Source organism: Cottoperca gobio, chromosome 21 (assembly GCF_900634415.1).
Source record: "Cottoperca gobio chromosome 21, fCotGob3.1, whole genome shotgun sequence".
NCBI classification, from domain to species: domain Eukaryota; kingdom Metazoa; phylum Chordata; class Actinopteri; order Perciformes; family Bovichtidae; genus Cottoperca; species Cottoperca gobio.
In genome coordinates, this window is record NC_041375.1 from 14,515,934 (window position 1) to 14,537,554 (window position 21,621).

General features: G+C 39.6%; 1 protein-coding gene across 1 annotated transcript; it reads right to left on the minus strand.

Moving 5' to 3' along the window:
* Positions 1 to 317: 317 nt before the first annotated feature.
* Positions 318 to 20,468, minus strand: kcnj3a (potassium inwardly rectifying channel subfamily J member 3a). Its single transcript, XM_029459501.1, has 3 exons — positions 18,946 to 20,468; positions 17,827 to 18,043; positions 318 to 2,179 (listed from the first exon to the last, which is right to left on the minus strand). The coding sequence occupies exons 1-3, from the start codon at positions 19,621 to 19,623 to the stop codon at positions 1,587 to 1,589; spliced, it is 1,488 nt and encodes a 495-aa protein (XP_029315361.1). The 5' UTR covers positions 19,624 to 20,468; the 3' UTR covers positions 318 to 1,586.
* Between the last annotated feature and the right edge of the window lie 1,153 nt (positions 20,469 to 21,621).

The window sequence follows — 21,621 nt, forward strand, 5'->3', positions numbered from 1 at the left end:
GACAGAGCCAGGCTAGCTGCTAATTTAAGCTAACTGGCTGCTTGCTGTATATACATATTTTTATCTGACTCTGATCAAGAAACAGTCAAAATTGTTCCGTGCACAGTGATTTGAAATGAGCTTCGGGCGAAGATCACACTTATTATACGTTGGTAGATGCACCTGCAGAGGCCTATGCCAGCTCTTTACATTGAGGTAATCTTGTTGTTGGTCTTCCATCATTTTGACCACCCCCTGTTGTAAGTTATATTAATAACATTTTATTGATTTGAACGGGTAAAGCATGCATTACATCTAGTCAAAGTAGCAAGATGCTAAACAGTTATGTTAGATCTTTATTCCTGAAGAGATTGGGTATCATACAATGTCTTTGATGCATTTAGAGAAAACCAGATTTCATGGCATGGATTCAGTAAACAGAATGAATATGGGGCTGTGGTAGACCCTGTGGCTATATAAAGATTATAGTCATTATAATATTATTGCTTTCATCACAGAGGAGGGAGATTATGGGCCCTTAAGACAAAGGTTATGATTTCCTTACAGGCCCACCTCTAAATGTAACCAGTAACACCTAAGTTGAAAATCTAATGGAGTGCCTTGCATGACCACACAGGCCTACTGAAGATTAAGTTGATTTAGTTATATAATGAAAAGAAATGATTGTTAAGTACTGAACTACTGTCTTAAGCAGTTGATTAATGACAAATTGCCCATACATGCTTTCTAATATCACAGGGTATTAAAAACTGATTGCTCTGTGCTTATCAACTAAAAGTATTGACTCTTTCAACTTAAGTGTTACTTTAATAAGCAAGTGGAAAATGTGTAGCATTGTGCCGGGTTCAGACAGGTCATATGATGGCAATAATGCATTTTCAAATGTAAAATGCATCATCTAGCAACATATTCTGTATTTGATCAACTAATAAAGTCATAAAATTGCACATGGTAAAATAGTCTATATATGAAATACCAAAAATCCAGCTGTGAACAAACATGAAAATGGAAACAAGGTAATATAGTTAAGGCTAAACATCTTTGTCTATTACCTTTGTATAGCTAAGTCAATAAGAGGAGCATGCAATCAACATAACGTTGCCACAATTTTACATTAAACAACAAAAGCAATCAACTCAAAACAAATGTATGTGCCTTTTGTCACCACAAATTAGAACCATGTAATGTAGGTTTTCCACGTCGTAAAATCATATGGCTTTGTGCAATTGTTCCACTGTCCACTAAATTCACTAAAGAAACTGTTTTTGTAAAATAATATATCAATAAATGTCATGCCAGAAATTATTGAGATTCTGTTCTACATGCGTTGTTTCTTACATGCCAGATTGTGCTAATTGTACATCATCCTAAAAAAAATATCAGAGGTCTTTCGTCATAGCATGTACATTTACATCCAGTGACAAGTGTGCTTAAATCCATCACCCTACTTTATATAAGGTATTTGTGCACATGTTCTACATTTCTTTTTATATAAGAATATTGTCCATTAATAAATTAGGGATAGTACAAGGACTTCAGGTAGGGAAATAAAGGTGGATGGCGTAAGTTAAAATATGTTGCCTGCTCTATGTAAAGCGATCGGAATTCATCTTTCTGAGTTTGGGCGGCAGGTGTCCGTCCATCCTGCCCCCTCCTCCCCCAGACAGTCGCTGCAGCTTGGGAGGTAAGTCCGCCACTGACTTACTCATGGTCTCTGTGATCTTGGAGGCCTTACCCATCAGCTTATCATCAGAGACACCGGGAACAGAGCTGATTCGCTGCAGCTTCATGGGCAGGTCTCCAAAGTTGTAAGTCATCTCTGAGGTGGTGGAGCTCATCCTTAATAGCTTCTTGGGCAGGCCTTCCCGCCCTGTGATCTTCTGGAGCTTGGTGGGCAGCTTGGTGGTGCTGTCATTGTCTTCCAGGGTCTCCAGGCAGTCCAGAGAGCTGTTCTTGTCTCCACTGTTGCACAGAGACGGAGCCATGAGGGGCGAGGAGAGGAGCAGAGCCTCTTCCTGCTCCTTCACGCTGTATGGAGGGGTGGGCACCTCGAATGTGGCGTGGAACTGAGAGTAGTCCACCTTAAAGAAGCCTTCCTCCAAGGAGATAACCGGGTAGAAGCGGTGTCCCCACAGAACCTCATCCTCGGTGTAAGACGTTCTCGCTTGGCAGGTCATCCCTGTCAAAAAGAAAAAACATGAAGAAAAGCCAATTGAGTGGATGCATTGTCTGATGTTTTTTCAAAAATGATGGGAAATGATGTGTCATTATTGCCACAGCCAAACCTTTGAATATGACTCTGGTCAATAACAGAGCCCTGATTTAATCATATGTTTGCCGCCATTCCATAAGAATCAACAACACGGTTTTCACCAGGATTCTTGACGTTTCACAAAGCAAACAATATTGCAAACAAAAATGCCTAAGTACTCAATAAGTACTTAATGTATTACAGAGCCAGCTGCCTAAAAAAAAAAGCATAATTGATTTCTTCAGTTTCCACACGGGATGTTTATCAGCAATTTCCAGCTTAAACTTAAAAGATCATTAAAAGTGAGTTATTTGCTGTGTACGTTTTGTAAGAATAGCTTATTATTTAATCATAAAAGACTTGATTCATTTTGACATTACTGTTCATAAAGAACTGCTAATGCACTTGTACATTTGATATCGATATACCTTTTTATAGTATTTAGTTATTTCTGTTTTGTTTACCTGAGATTTCACATTAATGCAAACAAAACAGGTCAAGCCCGACTGAAGACAGCAACAACAAAACAGCTTTTAGTAAAATTAAAATAAAAAAGGGCTCCTCCACCATCACCTCTTATGCTACTTAACAGTTCAGTCCACACTTTAAGCTTGGCTAGTAGCTCCAAAAGATAAAGGATTAATATAATCAAATTGCTGGAAACCCACAGGAATAACGGCTGCAAAGGCTTCAAGAGGTGTAGCTCACATTTAAGTTTCTTTGTAGCTTTCTGACACAAGAAAAGGAATCCAATTTAATCCAAAACACAAAAAGGCTACATGAAGTATCTGTTACATAACAATGTTCAGCTGGAGAAAAGCAAAAAAAACGTTTTAGGTAAAGCGTTGAATTATATAATTTGGAGAATACAAATGAAAAGAAAATATCCTATTTAGCATTTTCTTAATTTGTGTGTGTACCCGTTAACTATCAGCACGCGATAGCAGAATATGATACACTTAGAGCAAATGCTCCCTCACAGGGGACTCTGAATTAAATCCCTGCTTAAGAACTCCCCTCGCATCCTCGGAAACAAATTAATGCAATTAGCAAAATCATGAGCTTTGAATTAATGATCAACTATTTATTTGTTTCATGCAAAGTTATTGGATGCTTATTAGTGATTACTCATCGGCACTATTCAGCAGCTGCTATCATAACTGCCTGTGCATTATATCATACTACACTGCTCACAGCAAAGCCCCATTCATCTTGGCATAGTTAATATTCTGCTGAAAAAACAACTTTCATTTCTTACTATGAGTGAGCATAGAAAATCTATAATTAGGTTTACATCTGAAACAAAACACTAAATTGGTTATATCAGTCCAAAAAGCCCTTATTTTAGCATAGAGGAATGGCTGGGGGCACTCATGTTAAGACTTGTTGAAATCCATTAGGAAATCAGCGACGGCAGTAGGTTATTATCACATGTTTTAATTACCAGCTTAATATTGTTCTTGCAGCGACTGTTGGGTCCAAACTAAGACGAAGCGTTAGTTCACAGTGAGACACCGCTGCTGATTGCGAGGATGTCATCATCGAAACTGGAGGCATCTGTGATTCTGCCCGATTCCCAAGGTTATAAAATAATTCACTGATAACAGCTCTGTACACAATGGCAGATGTGCAAGAGTCTGAACATCAAGTGCGTTTGGGGTATTCAAAGTATTACTTCTGCACTATTGCTTCAGAGTCCCGGAGCCTTTGGGCATATGGAAGTGTGCTGCAGTGAAGCAGGCAAAGCTAATGAGAACTTTAGGGCTAAAGCGATTGAGAGTTAAGTGTGAATGGAAATCTTATTGCATTATGAGCCTTTTAAACCGCCTGCAGCTGAAACACAGTCACCATCAACAGGCTTACTGAGAAAACTGTGGTGTAAAATGCTCTCTGTTTTGATTTTATAACAGCTACTTCATCACCAGCAGAAGTCAGTCGTACCTGCTTTATTGAATAGTTGTTGATGCTGCGATGTTAACAGGACATCCATGCAGTAAATACAGGACTCGAACATCGAGAGCAACTTTAGCGGTGAAATGAAATTGTGCCTGAGGCAAAACAAGTTGCTACAGTAATACTCAAGTCCCAAATAGCTTCATCTTACATCTTTTAATAATGCTTGATTGTCCGTGCAGATGGTGTAGGAGTTACTGTAAGACCTCAATCTCTGGAAACACATGAATCCTGCATGCCTGGGGCTGAATCCCTCATTCTGGAGCCACTCAGCCCCATACAAAAGAAAGTAGAAGAAGAAATCTCACTGGTGTGGATGGTCTAATTAGCTATACCGTTCTTCAAAAACTAACTACGGCACTAGACTTAATCACGGACGTTAGTGCATTTAATTTCCATAAATTATTCAAGGAGTGATGCCTGAGCTGTTGCATAATTACAGACACAATTGGAACACATATGTACAATTGTGTGGATAAAGACCAGCTATTCTGCAACACCCACATTCATATGGCATGCAGCGCAACAGACAGCAACGGCAATGAACCGTGTGCCTTGACTTCACTCGGGACACGACACAGTTCTAATCGTGACGGAAACTGACATTATGTAGAGAAACATGTTAAAAAGAGACCTCAAGATCAAACAAAGAACAGTTAAACATCTAAAAATAGCACGAGTATAAAATAATAATAAACATATTTTTATATTTTGCCCAGCTACTGAATGTAATTCCTAAAAATAGGAATCCAGTCAAATTAGAATACCCATAGCGGTGTGTATTTCGTATTACTGGTAAAGGCTTATGTAACTCGAAAAATACACGCCTGCCTGGGACTCAGTGTTTCTATGGAAACAAAACTGTAGGAATGTGTGCATGCGACAGCCATAAACCTCTTCACTGCTGAGTTTGGTCAAAAGTAACAGTGACAACACAAAGCAAAAGTCTTTCTCTTAGATTACGACATCCAAACTGCTGAAAATTGATTTTCCATTTAGGGACGTGTCAAATCGTCTATATGTCTCCAGAGTCCGAGCAAAATGGTTTCACAGTCTCTGAAACAAGACGTTTTACAACACAAGAGGTAAATGATGTACTTTGATGACTTCTCATCAGTGAAAGCCGGAGCTCATATTACAAAATGTCATCTTTATTAAAGCAATAACAATTTTCTCTTTTTCTATTATCCATCACTCTCAACAGTATATTGTTTTATATCTGCGTCATCTTCATGGCACCACATTCAGTATCATATCAGCATTGCCTCATAAACACACACACACACACACACACACACACACACACACACACACACACACACACACACACACACACACACACATAGCAGGAGAAAAACAATGCTATCTAATCTCTGCTGCTGTTTGCCGCTGGGAACATGCAACTGTAGGACATCACAGCAGTGAGAAATAAATTCCGTCGGATGTGATGTGCAGTGTTTTCACAGCTAGTTAGAGGTGTCGGTAACATTAGTTAACATACAGTATGTCAAAAAAGTGAAACCAAACAAGCACACACACAGCTTCACAGTATTTTCCTGCACACACCTGGACTATATCATTTTCTTTTTGAGATTTTTCATGTTGTTTTGGCCTTTGGTGATATGTTTTCCTAGAATAGACCAGGAGAGCTGCAGTAACAATGTCTGCGTCTTTTACCACTCGACCACCAGGTCACTCCACACCTGTCTATATCCAGAATAATAGCAAATGACTATAACACAGCAGTATACTGGCCTGAAATGTCATCATAACATATGTCAACTTTCAAGCCATTTGGGTGCATTAAATCATTCACTTCTCTGAACAATTGAATCAATGATTTTTATTTGTTTATTGTCGGTTTCAGTTCTCAGTTTTTCTGCTTTTGTTATATTAGTGTTTGTCTGATAAAAAAACAAAACAATATGAATGTGTATGGAATATGTATTTGTGGTGGGACTAAAATATTTCTTTATATTTTATAAACCAAAAAGACTAATTGGTCTACAGAGGAAGTAATTGTCAGATCAATAGATGAATAAACCATCTTTTGTTGCAGCCCTAACCAGAATCAAACACAAACATCAATAACAAGCTAATGAACACATAAGCAGAATTATTAATTCTTCAAATTATTGACAACAAAGAAATACAGACACTAGCTTCTATTAAAGACGAGGGCAACAGGTCAAAACATCAGTCCAATCCAAGAGACAATTCCTCATTCAGCCCATTAGGATATAACGTCTGTGGATCCATTACACTTCTAATTTCAGTAAATGGTTATCTGTTCCCCTCTGTGACTCAGCATAAGCCAATACAATAAATCTCAAATGCTCAATGGAGTGGCCCTCCTCAATAATGTGATGGATCAAGATTATGTACCACGTCGTTACAGAATCTCTCTCAGGGTGAACATTAGTGTACTGCTTATTTTATCAATATTACAACATGTTATGTTTCATGGTCAAATAAACACACTGTTGTGAGTTATGTTGAGGGGCAGTTACTCTAACCTGAACACAGGACATCTTTTTAGCTCATTGTTTAGGTTTGACAGCATGCAAATGAACAATTTTGATTCACTCTAATCAGCGTCATTTCGAGCATCAACGGGAGCAAAAAAGCTCTGAAACACCTACAAACCCAAACCCAGCACAACACAGCAGACAAACACCGTTAGCAGCTAAAGAGCCAGATATTTCTCCTGAAGAGTTGCTGGAGAAAACATACATTCCCCAAGTGGCCAGAAACACTTTGACTGAATGCTAATGTTGCTCTGCGTCCGCTGAAGATATGATTAGCTAAATGCTTGCTGACACATTTGCTATATCAACTCTGTAAGGTGTAAATATAACAATGTTGTGTTTACAGCTTGTTCCGTTGCTCACAAATGCTCAACAACATCAATTAAAAACCACCATAAGTAACAGAAACAAGCATTAAAATATATGTTGGATTGTTGTATCAGAAGTCACACACTGCAGTTTTTACAAACATTATTTCTCCAATGTTGGGAATTGTCCTGCTTTCAGATGGATAAGGGTTTCTCATTTAACTTGAACGTTTCCTTTGTATCATATTTGTGACAAATTATTACAATTAAATCAAACAATAAAAGGGGAAGAAAAATATAGTTTTTTGGCAAAAACGAAAATTATACTAAACATGCTGTAGACAAACAAACATCTTAAATGCATGTAGTCTTAAAGTAAGGTTATGTAACGGCAACACAATTAGAAAATAAATGTTGCAAAATTGCTAATAATGTGACATGTCAGAGCTGTTCTGTGACATCCCCATCCAATCTTTCATAAAACCATGCCTTCAGTATAAAGGTTATGGGGTATATGATCTTTTCTGACTGGCCAGTGCAAATCTTAATCCTACACAAGTGTGAAATCCCTTCAGCAGTCCCTCGTCGCTGAATTTCACCAGGCAGTTTATTGCTTTCATACTGATTGCAGTATCCATGTGACAGCATGAGCGGCATTAGAATAATCCTCTGCTGAATCCACAAATTTAAGACGGATGAAAAAAAGCATCTCCTTAAAGGTAAAGCTCAGAAAATCAGATGTGTGCAGGTGTGCCACACGCTGAGATTTTTCTGCCATCTCAGCAACAATCTTGTTTTTAAATGAAATTTCAAGGCATAACCGGAAAATGAAAATGAAATGGAATAACTATACATCACTGAGATGGTCTGTCTGGAGATTACAGGTATCTGCAATGTACAGTATATTGTGCAATATTTCACTCCCAAATAATTATATTATGGACTAGGGGGGAAAAAAGGCAAAGAGGAAGGAAGTGTCAAGAATAAACTTTGAGATTTAAATGCCCAAAAGCCATCTCAGCTTGAGACTTTAAATAAATGCACTTTCCCTTGATAACACAGAGCTGGCTGCTTCTCTGGTCTAAGAAAGTGAAGCAGCCGTGCAGTCAGCAGAGTGACAGCGGAGATAAAATGGGTTCTTTGGGGGCTGGAATAGAAAGTACTGTAAACTCGAAGGCAGCCTGCCAGTGTTTCTTGATAGTAGCTGAAAGAAGCGCCAGCCTAAGTGGTATTCACAGACTCTCGTCTAAAAGAAGCTCATCCAGGTTGTTGAAGGATCATATCCGTTTGGTGCCTGGCTCAATCAGATTCTAAGCTGCAGATCTGCACTTGAAACGCTGAGGACAGAGTACAAAGTCAAGGGCCAGACCGGAGGGCACAGATCTATTTATTGCAGCTCTGTCAAAACAACTAGGCAGAGTCTCGATCAAGATCTTCTAGATCTTTTTTTTTGGGGGGGGGGGATCATTACTATTATATGAATCAACAACAGATCAAGCACCAAGCAAGTGACACTCAAAATTGACGGTGAAAATGAAGATTTATTCAAAGGACTTCTGTAGATGAACTCTCACAATGAGAGTCATTGAAAAATGAAGGTGGAGAGTCTTTCGCAAACCTCTTAATTAGTGACAATCCTCTCTCTCTTTCTGACTGCTTCTCTCTTTCACTAAGTCACTAAAATGGTCACACATACACACACACACACACACACACTCACTCACTCACGCAAACTAACTCATCAGTGCAGTGCTGTCAGCGAAGTCCCCTGACAGTCTATCACCGCTGTGGAAACAGCTCAAGTGTTATGTATGAGAAAAATGCTAGCAAAAACAAGCATGAGAATCTGGACGCTGCACACACAGAGCAACGCCACACAACGCCATCCAAGATTCACCCTGCTCTCATTGTCGGGCACGCTCTGCAGCCAAGGCTGTGCACAAAATGCCTTTGCTGCATCACTGGGTTGCGAGGAGCAGCAATTAATTTGAGACAATTATCCTGTTCTACATTTTTGTAAAACAGGAAGCAGAATTCCCCTTTGTCTTCTTTTAGGATCTGTGCTGAATGCAGTACTGGAAAGCTGAAGGAGAGGAGAATATAAGCACACTGGGTGGTGTGTGTTTAAGCTTACTGAAGAGAGGAAAGTTCAGTTCCTATCTAAATAATATGGCTTTTAGTAGTTTGGCTTTTTACAACTGGCCTCTCTTTTCAATGAAACCTAACAAAGGATAGAACAATTGTACCTATAATAGAATTTTAAAAATCTAATTTTGATACAGATACTGCTATTGTGGACAGAAGTCCTCTCTAATCATCTGTTTCTATGGTGACCACCATCAAGTGAGAAAGCGTAGAGAAATTCACAAGCATTCAGTGACCTGCTTTTCACAGTTTGACTTTTCAAAGATGAAAATAAGTCCCCTCTCTCCGTTAAATACTGTTTTCGTGGGTGATCAATTTGTGAAGGTGGCCTCCCAGTTGTTTGCAGCTCTGATGTGTATTCCACGCATACAGCACTGGCTGAGCAGTGACAACAAGGAGGAAGCTGATGGATGCATGGGAAGTGCACTGCTGTGGGGGAGGGGACAGCCTGGATGCTGAAGCAATTGCTTGAGTGTGGAGGCTCTTGGAAAGGGAAGGAAGGAAAGGGAATAGGAGCAGGGGCTGCCAACCATCTCCACACAAGGTGGGGTGTCGTGCAGGCTAGAGGAACATATGGCTGTAGGCTATTTACACAGCTAGGAGAGCACATATTACCAAGGGAAGGCAATCTCAATACTGTCGTAAAGGGAACCAATTGAGCAAAACGGCATTTGATGGATTTCTTTAAAGCCAAACAACCACTATAGGTCATATAGGAAAACTCCCTCTGGGAACGTGTCCAAACCAAATGGGGCTATGAATGATTTCCTCCTTATTATGTATTGAGCGCAGAAATTATCTTTCTTTTTATAAAACAGACACGAGTGAGAGCTGTAATCTCATATTGATCTCGCCTATTTGATCTACTTAAGTCATGAAGAGCTCCAGCTGACAGGGTGGGACACAAAAGAGAGATTTTAAGCCTAAAGAGATCTCAGGTGGTGCTAAGGAAGAATAACTCGCTGGTAAGAAAACATACGTATTGTTCTCCCAAATTCGTCACTTGAGTTTAAGAGCAGATTATTCCTGTACAATAAAGCATGTCTAAGTGACAAAAACAGAAAGAGAGGAGTCCCCGAGAAGGGTGTTGCTAAAAGACAAGCTTTAAGAACAACATATTCATGTGGTCTGTGTTTAGGCTGCAGGATTGATTTACCTGCACTTCAGGGACGGTCGCAGCCCCACCAATCAATGCTGCCAGTGACCAACACTGCAAGTGCATCACAACTTTCAACATTACCTCTTAAGACGAGTGGAGCGACAATATTATCTCAATTATGGACATGTGATAATCACCCCCGAGTGTCCATCCTGCAGCTAGACATGGAGGTCTACGCTTTGTTTTGATTACTGAAAAAGTGTACTCGTCACAACAGCACGTCTTCTGAGATGAAGGCGACCAATAGCAAGTCGATCATTTCTATTTCTTCTCAGCATGACGACGATAAGACTGAGGCATTGAGGGTGAATGCATTTCTGGTGCTTTTCATCAGTTCATCCCAGGTTTGTTACCACACCTCCTCTGCCAGTGATATATTGCCATCCAACATAGACTTGACAAATCCCTAAAGACACAATTACTGTGCTCCCCCTTGGGAAGCCAGCACAGTTCATCTAAAAGGGATAATGAATCCAGGATGTCATCGCTGGTTCGCTGCAATGCCCATTATGAGGAGTTCATCCCCAGTGCAATTACAATAGACATAAGAGGTCAATCTCACAGATGCGTTCCCAGATTACGCTTGTTTGTTTATCTAAAATTAGTAAAGCTAATTTCAAAATTATTCGATATAGCATGCGAGCTAAACCGGGCAGCCCTTGTGCTGGAGCATAATTAACGGTTCAACAGATGGCAATATAGAGGGGGTGGACAGAAAAACATGAACACCTTTATAATCAAATCCAACAGCCTTGCAACAAATCCTCGATGAAGCTTATAAAGTATATTTTAATTTCCTGACTATGTGAGGTATGGACTCGTCTCTATGGTGATTTTGAAGGTGATTTTTTTTCTTGTTGCTGTAATGAACTGGATTACATCGTCAATATAACCCCAATGTACAATATATGCAGTATAAAGCCTACTACAATGCTGTACAACAACACCGTAATTAAGACTCAGAAGTTGATTGACCCAACACCTCTGTGATTCTCCGACTCGTGAAAAGGAACATACGATAATATTGTAGGACTGTTGTAATAGATTGCATTAGATTATATCAAGCCTCATGCTCTGCCAAGCCTCTATCTATTCAATCTACCCATGCTACTTCTACCTAGAAATACAATCCTGGCACGTGTAAAAGCCTAGGGGTGGAAGAAGTATTCAGAAATATACCACAGTGTAAAAACACTCTATTACAAGTAATTACTTTAGACATCCTGTACTTTTCCAGGAAGATTAAATGGGAAGTGTATTAGCATATTATTCTATTCAGATCCAGACTTAATGTATCACTACACCTCTTCGTGACACTGCAAAAATTACCCATATTTCTTATGCTGAAATATTCAAGGCAGGTAGTTGAAAAATGTGTTGTTGATAAAGTCAAATGAAGCAAAAGCATGAAAAGCATTTTACCAAGAGAGCTGTAAGGTAAGGTACATCACGTGGCTTATCGCTACACAGGTGGAGCTCAGCAGGGACAGCCATTTCTCTCCTGAGTTCTCACCCTGAGCACATTAGATTTAATTGGAAACTCCCGCTCTCAGCGTTGACTCCCCCACTGAACCCACTTTAACCTTTTGACCCACAGGGCTGCAACAGGGAGCGCGACATCAGCATTAGAGAATGTGCCCTCGATGTAAGGACTCAGAATGAATTATGTTCAGTTTCTCCAGAGGAAGGCACAGTCTTGGTTCATATCCGGGGTTCACTTGCGCCGGTGTTTGCCTAAGCTCTGGGGCTTGTGATGTCAGGCGACCCCGGACGCCCGGAGCTACAGCCCCTTACTCATATGATTGAAACTATTAGGCCTCCGGTGCAACAGAAAGCTCTCCATTTTCATTTCAATTACTGCTGCTGATGATAAAATACAGATCGGGCCATGACATTGGCTGAGCTGCTAATCACTAGCAATATATGTTTCCAATTAATTATGCTGGCTTTACTACTAGACAGAGTCTGCATCAAAGTAATTTCATTTCTGAATATAAACTTTACGTTCATTTGTTGCACAACAGTAACTTAATTGAAGTGATTATTGTATTACAAAATTATTGTTAAGTCATGTAATTACTTTTTATATAACAGTCTCTCTAATGCCTTTTTATTAAGAATAAATAAATGTTTTTTTTTATCATATATCCATCTAGATGCATCAATGCATATACATTTCAATCATAATGTGTTATTTTATACTTTTATACGACACAGGTCTTGATACAGACTTCATGAAAAAGGGCACATTTGTACAGTTTTAAATATTGAGCACACAGGTAGGCGATTGATTATTCAAAGCTGTTCAGTCACATGCTGTACTGCATTTATGCACACATGAATAAACATTACCTGTTGATCCAGTCTATATGCAACTAACCCCTGCCACCCACACTTGTTTTTAAATGAGCAGATAGCTGAGATATGCTATTTTTTATTCTAAACCAGTGAATTAGAAGAAGGCAGTATGACAAAGAGGGGGCTGACAGATTTCTTCCAAAACAATCAAAATCAACGCAAGACTTTATCGAAGAGAGGACGTTTTTCATCTTTTTACCATCATTTGCTACATAACAAAATCAAGAGATGAAGTGCAACGCTGTGTTTCGTGTACATCACGCATTCAGTGGACAATCCTTTACAAATACGGGGAATTGTTAGTTAGTTCGGTAAGCACAGAGCATTCGCCTGCATTGTAAATGTGCTGTGTCACCAAAAGAGTGAAATAAAGTCTAACTCTCTGATCAAAAACAAACTTATTTGTAGCGTTTTATGCATTTCACAGGATGTGTAATGATTCACACATTTGCATGAAAGTCACATCACTCTAAAAAGAAAAGAGGTTTATGCTGATGATCCAGTTTACGCTCGTGAATTATTGTTTTTCGTAGCTGATGAGTGAATTTAAAAACACTTTGCGGAGCTTGTGAAGATCTGCTACCATGTCAGACCCCAATACTCCAACACATTTCAGGAATAGATTAATGTGCTCTCCAACCTCTTTCTGTTCTGTAATGAAAATGAGTTCCCCATGAAATAAATCATCCGCTTGTTTCTTATTTCTTATTTCTCTCATCTGCCTGGTTTTAGATTATATAAATACACATTAGATCTTCAGCACACAGGAGCTGCGGCATTCAGATAGGAGTGTTGTGGTGTAACTGCATCATGAGATGAATTTTAGTTGGAATACACTGATTAGTTTCATGGATGGAGGACCCTAAACGTCCGTTACTGGCAGATACAGTTTATTTTGAGTTCTCAAGAATCCGCTCCACTAATGAACAGATTGCCTAAGGCTTGGTTTTTAAGCCTTTGCAGTGTTGAAAAGCATTACTGGTGTTAATGGGACACTTAGCTAAATTTCTGATGTATTAAGACGGCATGTAGTAGTTCTGAATCAGCTGATGAGTCAAAGTCAGGTCATCGTCAAGCTCTGTAGTGGTACAGTGAAAAACATCACCATTGTGACTATGTCTTCATATCAAAATGTGTTTTTAAATTACTTTTCACACGTTCATGATAAACTTTATGTATTTATAAAAGGCCTTTTTCACAGGAGACATTTTGACATGTCACAGTAGGAAAAGCACAGGTGTAATGTATTGTAAAAACAAAATCCAACAAAGTGTGATGGAAACATACTTTGCATAAAAACATCAAGTCGTAAATGAAGCATGTGACTTAAAATTTCACTGAATCTTCAGACCCACGGAAGAGACAAATTTGGCGCTCTTTTAATTCTTGTTGCACCCTCTTCTACTGAAATGATTTAATGGCACCTGACAGTTTGGGAATCTTGTAGAGAGTTTTCTTCAGAGGAAACTTATTGTTGTCTGGGACTTGGCAAGATCAATCTCTATCACATCATGTTGCTCATCACATCCGCCCATCTACCTGTAATATCATTTCAAATGTGGAGCTCCAGGCTCCAGCCTTGTTATATATATATATTGTTTGCCCTCTCTATGGCCACAACACAGTGTGTTATAGGTGACATTATAGAGAGCTTATGGAGTCCTTACCCCTGAAATTATTTAGCATTTTTTGCACTTCCATTGTCTGTAAGTCAATGTTTGTTTGTTTTGCGGAACAAAACGTGTAAATATCATAAATGTGTGTTTGACACGAAGCTTCTTTTTCCTGCAATTATCCAAAATCTGATTGGCTGTTCAGAATACTAAAGCACTTTGGTTATTCCTGAGATTGTGTGTTTTTAGTCGCATGTTAATTACATTACAGGTAATTTAGCAGACACTCGCATCCAGAGCGACTTACATTGAACTAAGTATAGGGACGATCTCCCTGGAGCAACTCAGGGTTAAGCTCAGGGGTACAATGGTGGCAGCCTGGTATTGAACTCCCGACCTTCTAGTGTTTTGTTTGGAAGGCGTACCACTAAACATGTTGTATATTGTATTTAAAATTACTTTTGACTTTCCAATAAAATCCAAAGATCAAGTGCTTTAAGAGCTTAAACATGACCATAAAAAGTTTAATAACACCTTTGTCTTTAAGATCGGATATTATACCATATTGTTAGAGACGATATTGTGGTGTTAAAAAAATGACATGTGAATAGTTTGGGAAGCATTTCATTTCTTCCAAACATATTTGCTGTTGCAAATAAGTAGCATATTCAACATGATTTCTTTGTGCATATATAAACATATATCATATACATTTTAAAGAAACAATATTGAGATAACAAAATAGAAACTGTGATCATTTTGTCCTTCAGACTCCACCGACTGAGCAGATGTTACTGCACTGCAGAATGTGTACGCTTATTGTTCAACTGCAAAATCTGAGAGGTGCTTATTTCTTGTACACATTATATATATTATTAATTGGTATTAGCGCAATACACAACCAAGCATCATCAGCTAAACTGAAATCATTACTTGTTATTCACTCTAGCAGAGTTAAATTCATGCCTGCAATGCACAAAATAATGCAGGAGTAAATCTGGTGTTGTGCTGAGATTCACATAAACAAAGTAACAGGAGGAAGACACGCTCACACACAGAGCCTGACATGCACATTTGGTCGTCAATAAAATAACTCTATAACGATACTTGTTGGGAATTGATGCGGTTTGTGTTCCTTGTATTTATTGTTATTGTGTCAGACATTATCCCTGTTTGTGCTGTTAAATCAACCAAAACGTGTTACTACAGGCTCCTTGTTGGTGCCTTTCTTTCTTACAGCTCTCCTGTTTTGCAGGGCAAGCAGTCAGACGGCACATACACTACATTAATTTCAACGTGTTGTAAGGCCAATTCATCCTCAGCGGCAACAACATCTTCCCGCAGCCACATTAGAAAAGCAAACTCGATCCCGCAAAGCCACAACTGGCATTACTCCAGGAGAAAATCTGCTGCTACCAGACATCCTAGATGTCTCATTTGGAAAGTGCATGATACTGAGGTGGTGATTAAAGACACCTTGGGCTCCAATTCAAAAGGAATAAGGAATAGCTCAGGCCCTTTTATAGCATGTAGAGCTTGTCAGAGGTTACAGCTAAATGGAACAATTCTTAGCTCCTATGTGTTCCTGCTCTAAGATAGGTTCTTGTTCATTACCTTCAGTCAGTCCAAAATATCTTTTGTGGGATCCCAGAAAAAAGAAAAAAGGTCACAGTGTGTCAAAAGGGATACACTGTTGTGTCTGTTATTATCTAGTAGGAAGGACAAAACTTCAGTGATTGTGGAGCTTTAATCTGAAGTGGAGAGCATTCCAGACAAGGGTTTTCCACACACACACATAACAAACAACAGCATAGATCTGGGAAACTTCTTCACTAGTAAACAACAAGCCTTATAAATATTTCATCTTTTTCATTCTCTGCTGAAACACCTGTTCTAGCAACGCCTCCGTGTGCTCTTCATATTTCAGAAGAGATGCTCCTTAATACCAGGCGATGTTGTCAACAAAGTCATTTTCATTTCATGTTCAGCGTTGCATGTTTGCCTGTTTTATTACTGAAATTGTGTTATGATTCCTATACCATAGGAATCAAAAACCTAAGTTTAGGTGCAGTGCTGCAATCCTGAATACTCAAGGAGAGGTTGCCATGGAAACAGAGTTACATTGGCCAGAAATGAAAGCGTCTGAGGATTTAGACTTTCACTGTACATACATTTTTAACCACAGATTGTTTCTCATATTGATCGGCCTCCATGCGAAGAAAAATTGTCAAGTAAAAACAAGAGCATAACAATCCCAAAACATGAAGTCCAACCAGTTTAATTATAACTTAGATTTGAATATTATAAATGATACAATGACTCATGCGTCTGTGACTGTAATACTATTAATACCTGCTAATATATCAATGATAACACACTGAATATGTTCATACCCTAAAACCACAGCAGCAATATTATAATTACTCTCATAAACAACTTTAACATTTTGACACCGCGTGTTTACTGGTTATTGATTTAATTGTTCAATAATTAACTGAGAAGTAATAAAGAAAGAAATACCAGGCATTCAAACAGTGAGCAGCCCACATTATGTGCGATATACATTATCTAACACTATACCCAGACTGCACTGATACTCCATATTGTAATTAACATTTATGTGCACAATGCTTGAGAATATGTCAAGTCTCATCAAAATGACGTGAATGTTGCATGTCATAAACTGAAGAATATGGATGTCAGATACATCTCAGCTGCAGCGAGATGTATATAATAGCAACTGCACTAAATGATCTATTAGGAACGGAGTATCTTTGCTAATTGTTGCCTGCAGTGTCAGCCTCCCTGTCACATCTCCATATGCTGTTTTCCCTCAACCAACCTATAACAACTGCTCCTCTGTTCACTTTATAACACTGGAGGAGCTTTCCCCACACTACATCAGCTGTGTCAAATAAACTGTTGAATTCAAAATGACCACAGTGGAGAATTGTACTCGCTGCATAACTCATCTTGTGGAAATGGAATTCCCTAATTCCAAAGGGACCATATAAAGCAAATTAGTATCCCCTCTGAGAATAGCAGCCAAAAGGTAAGTGCTGTACGGGCACAAAGGCCAAGGAATGGAATTTGTTTAGGATGAGAAAAATAAAATATATATAGCGTAACATTGACCCTGCAGGAGTTTGAAAGTGTACAGCGGGTATGTAGCTTAAAACTTGGCTCAACTTCCCGAAAACCCAGAAGGTGTGTATGGATTAAAAGCAATCACGTATGATGGATTGTGCTAACCACTGCTATTATAAACTCGCCACAGTAAAAATCAATAAAATACAATAAATGGGTCAATAGTGAGTCTTTGGATGTCAGCTATTAACACTAATGATATAGCTCAATATTATTCATGAGATGTGTTGCAGAAATAGATATTGCAGCACTTCAAAAATATCTTCAGCTACTGTAGACCAGCATCTAACCTGCAGCCTCAACATGGAGCTCTCATTTCCAACAGCAGGCCTGTAATTAAAATTCATGTTTTGCAGTTACTCACCTGTAGTCTCTACTATTCCTTCTAGTATCACCACAATTTCAAACTGCTCTGTTTGCATGGACCTCTGGGAGAGTTCGAAGAAGGGGCTTTTGGTGTCAATCACATGGCAGATCGTGAGAGGTGAGACGAGGAAGAGCTGGTCTGCCCCAGTACTGAAACCCACGTCCAGCTCCAACTGATCCAGCGGAAGAAACTCGCCCTCAGGCGTCTGGCGAGACTAAGGAAGCGTACAGGAAGAGACAGAGACAGAGACAGAGATGTTTGGTGGGGGAAGGAAGGGGGAAGACAGACTTATCTACAGCACATCAAGAGCCTTTAACGGGAGCTTTTCACATTTCATATGCAATCAGAGTCACCAATCATCAGTCTCATCAGAAAAACAGCTATCCTTTTCTTAAATGAGGTTTAAAGAGGCATCTATTCTGCAAGAATAGTAATGTCAGCATGTTATTCGATACACACCTGGAACTTAAAATTGTGTCATGTTTTAAACGACTGCATCAAATCAACTGGTTTAAATGTCTGGATACTGTTGGATTCACCTGCCTTACACTCACCTGCAGTTTCAGGACATGGAAACTACAAATAATGCCAAATTGTCTTTATGAAAGAAAAAACATTTGAATAACTTGCTATGATGGATACGGTTGCAATGCATCTTTAGTCAAACTTACTGAGTGTATATCTACCTTCAACTTTACGGAAGCCTAGATTTAATCCCCTATAATATCACTGTATGTATAACCATGATAACTTTAAAACAGTTTTAAAAAATAAGGGATGTAGGGACATGAAGACCTCTTTGCAAACTTGATTGCTTACATTCCCCCATAAATGTGCAAAATGTGTCATTTGTGAAATACATAAAAGGACTTCTGTGCTATGGTTAAGTCTAACTAGTGGTCTTGGTGATTTATCTATTTGAATCATTGTAGTCTTTGAAGCTTTGTCTATTAAATGCACCATGACTTCATGTTGGAGTAGGCTTAAATGTCAGTGTGTAGGCCTGTCGGCATCAGTTTAAAAAACTGATAATAATACATGGACTTGGGCCATGACAAACAATGGGAATAGAATTACAATACTCGATACCTCCAGACTAAAAGTAGCATCACTTACTTTCAGCAATTTGCAGCGGATCTGTGCAGAGACCATATGGCTGTTACGCAGGTTGCCGACCCTGAACATGAGAGTTAGTTTTCCATCTCGCATAGAAATCACAGCATGTTCACTAAACATCAAAGTCTCGGCCCTTTTCTTGGGCTGAGACATCTTGATAAACATGCAGCCGATCAGAAAGGCATCGACGATCGATCCTAGGATCGACTGGAAAAGAAAGAGAATGATCCCCTCGGGACATTTGTCTGTGATGTATCTGTAGCCATATCCTATAGTGGCCTCGGTCTCTATGAAGAAGAGAAAGGCTGAGGGAAAGTTATAGACATTGGCCACACATGGCGTGTACTTGTCACTGTGGACTTTGTAGAGGTCTCCTCGGATGTATGCGATGCACCACCACATAGAGGCCATGAAGAGCCAAGCGACTGTGTAGGTGAGGATGAAAATAAATAGATTCCAGCGCCATTTCAAATCTACTAGTGTTGTGAATAAGTCTGAGAGGTATCTGCTGGTTTCACCACCCAGGTTCCCATGTTGGACGTTACATCGCCCGTTCTTGTCCACGAACCGCTGCCTCTTCCTCTTTTTCTCTGGGGGAGGCTGAATAAATCCAGACCCGCTAGATGAGGTGGTCACTACCTGATAATCGTCCCCAAATTTCTTTCGAAGTGCAGACATACTACGATGACAGCAGCGAAAGAAACAACAAAGGATTCAGTTATATAAAAAAAAAAGTCTGGGTTGTAGGCTAGTTGCTGCAGTCGTTAATGCCCGTGCGCAATGTCTCCTCTTTGGAAATAAAACGATAAAAGTGCGCTGTCTTCACCCCAGTTAGTCTTGCACCGTCCTCTTTCTCCACACGCTGCTGTTGCTACACTCTACAGCCATGAAATATCAATAGTGTATGAGTAGTTTACAAACCCAAAGACAGAAGCCATATGCAAAAAAAAATAGGCGACGCACAGGATAAGGTATCCAAACGCGCCAGTCGCAGTCCAGGCTTTACAGGTTTATCAGTTGCTGCGTCGTGGATTACTCATCGCCCGTGAAGGTTGGGGCTATATCGACCTGCTCAAAACTGTACTCACAGAGTAAGTTTTCATGCGAAAGTTCAAAATCATTGAACGGCCTATAAAACATCAATATCTCTGCGTAATTAGTCGCTGGAAAGGGTTTCCAGGATGAAACGTCTCTGTGCGCACTCGCGTCTGTGTTGGAGATTATTTGGTTTCCAGTCCTTCCTTTCTGATCTGTATACATAGGAGATGAATTGCATCCAAGCATATGAGTGTAAAAAATGACGAGATGGAGGAAGAAGATCACTGTCCCACTGTCGTCATTTTTGGCTGCGCGCATCGACGCTGTTTGCCAGGCTCTTTTCGGGCACCTATTCCCCTCTCTTAGAGAAATGTCGACTGGATTATCATGGTTCAGCGGTAGTGATCCACCAGATGCTCTTTTGGCTGCTTAGATCTTCTTCTTTCCCGTCGATTTCTCTGAGCGGCTCCTGCGCACTTCCACGTTTCCAGTGATACACTCACTGTTGCCTAGTGGTACTACAGTACAAAGACAGACAATTTGGAGGAGGAGAGAGGAGGGTTCGCCTGATTTGACAGTTTTGTTTTTTTCAAGTGATCAAATATGTGACACTGCAGCCAATATGTCATGATAACTTCCAAATAATCACACTGACCGCCACATTTAGCCTTAACAAGAGAACAAACAGGCATATTTGAAGCATTACCAAATAATATGATTATACAAATGGAAACAATGGAAATAACAGTATTTTAAACCTTTATCTCTATGTTGCAAAGCCACTGATATGACGATGAACACATATATTTCTATTGTTCACATAATTTTCGCTCCAATCTATCTTCAGTTCAAGTCCTCCCATCTGCAGTGGACATTTACAAATGCACCTTGTTTACCGGTTGTTCTTCTCGGTCACCTGTGCTAACAGCCACTGATGATGACCCCGCTCTCATCCCACGGGTGACTGCACCCACTTTAGGGAATGTCACACACAAAATATCTTAACAGAGTAACATGTTCTGCAGAAAAGCGGCTGACACTCGTAGGAAACTGTCTTAGATATCAGAGGGGACAAAGAGCTGCAACAAGGATGCATTGCAGAATTCACTCATCGCATTACCAAGATCATGGCCACAGAGGAATACACCCACACCATAGTTACCCAGGCTTACACGCTGTTGCTCATCCTGCCTCATGTGTAAACACACATGAGGCAGGATGAGCAACATACCACCACCTCTCACACACAGTTTACCTCTCCCCACACCTCTACCCTTTTATCTCCTTCTACATCAGATGTGTGATGTTGTGTTTGTCAGCATGTTCTCGCAGTATTTCTCCCTGTTAAGAGCACAATTACTGCATAATCAAGAAGTCACTCGCATGTGAATAGGACACACACTGTAGATCTTTTTTAAACTCTGCTGTCATGTCATGCAGTATCTGTTGTTCTATTATATGTCAAAATATACTGTAAATGTCTACAGCAGCTTGTTGATTTATTTTTCCCAATCATTTTTGGATCCATTGTCTGAGCTCACAGGGATCAATATGCAGTCGAGTCAGTCTGGTTCCAGGCAACATCTACCTCTCCTATTATCCTGCAGCTCCCTGTGGTTTATCGCATGATATTCCATG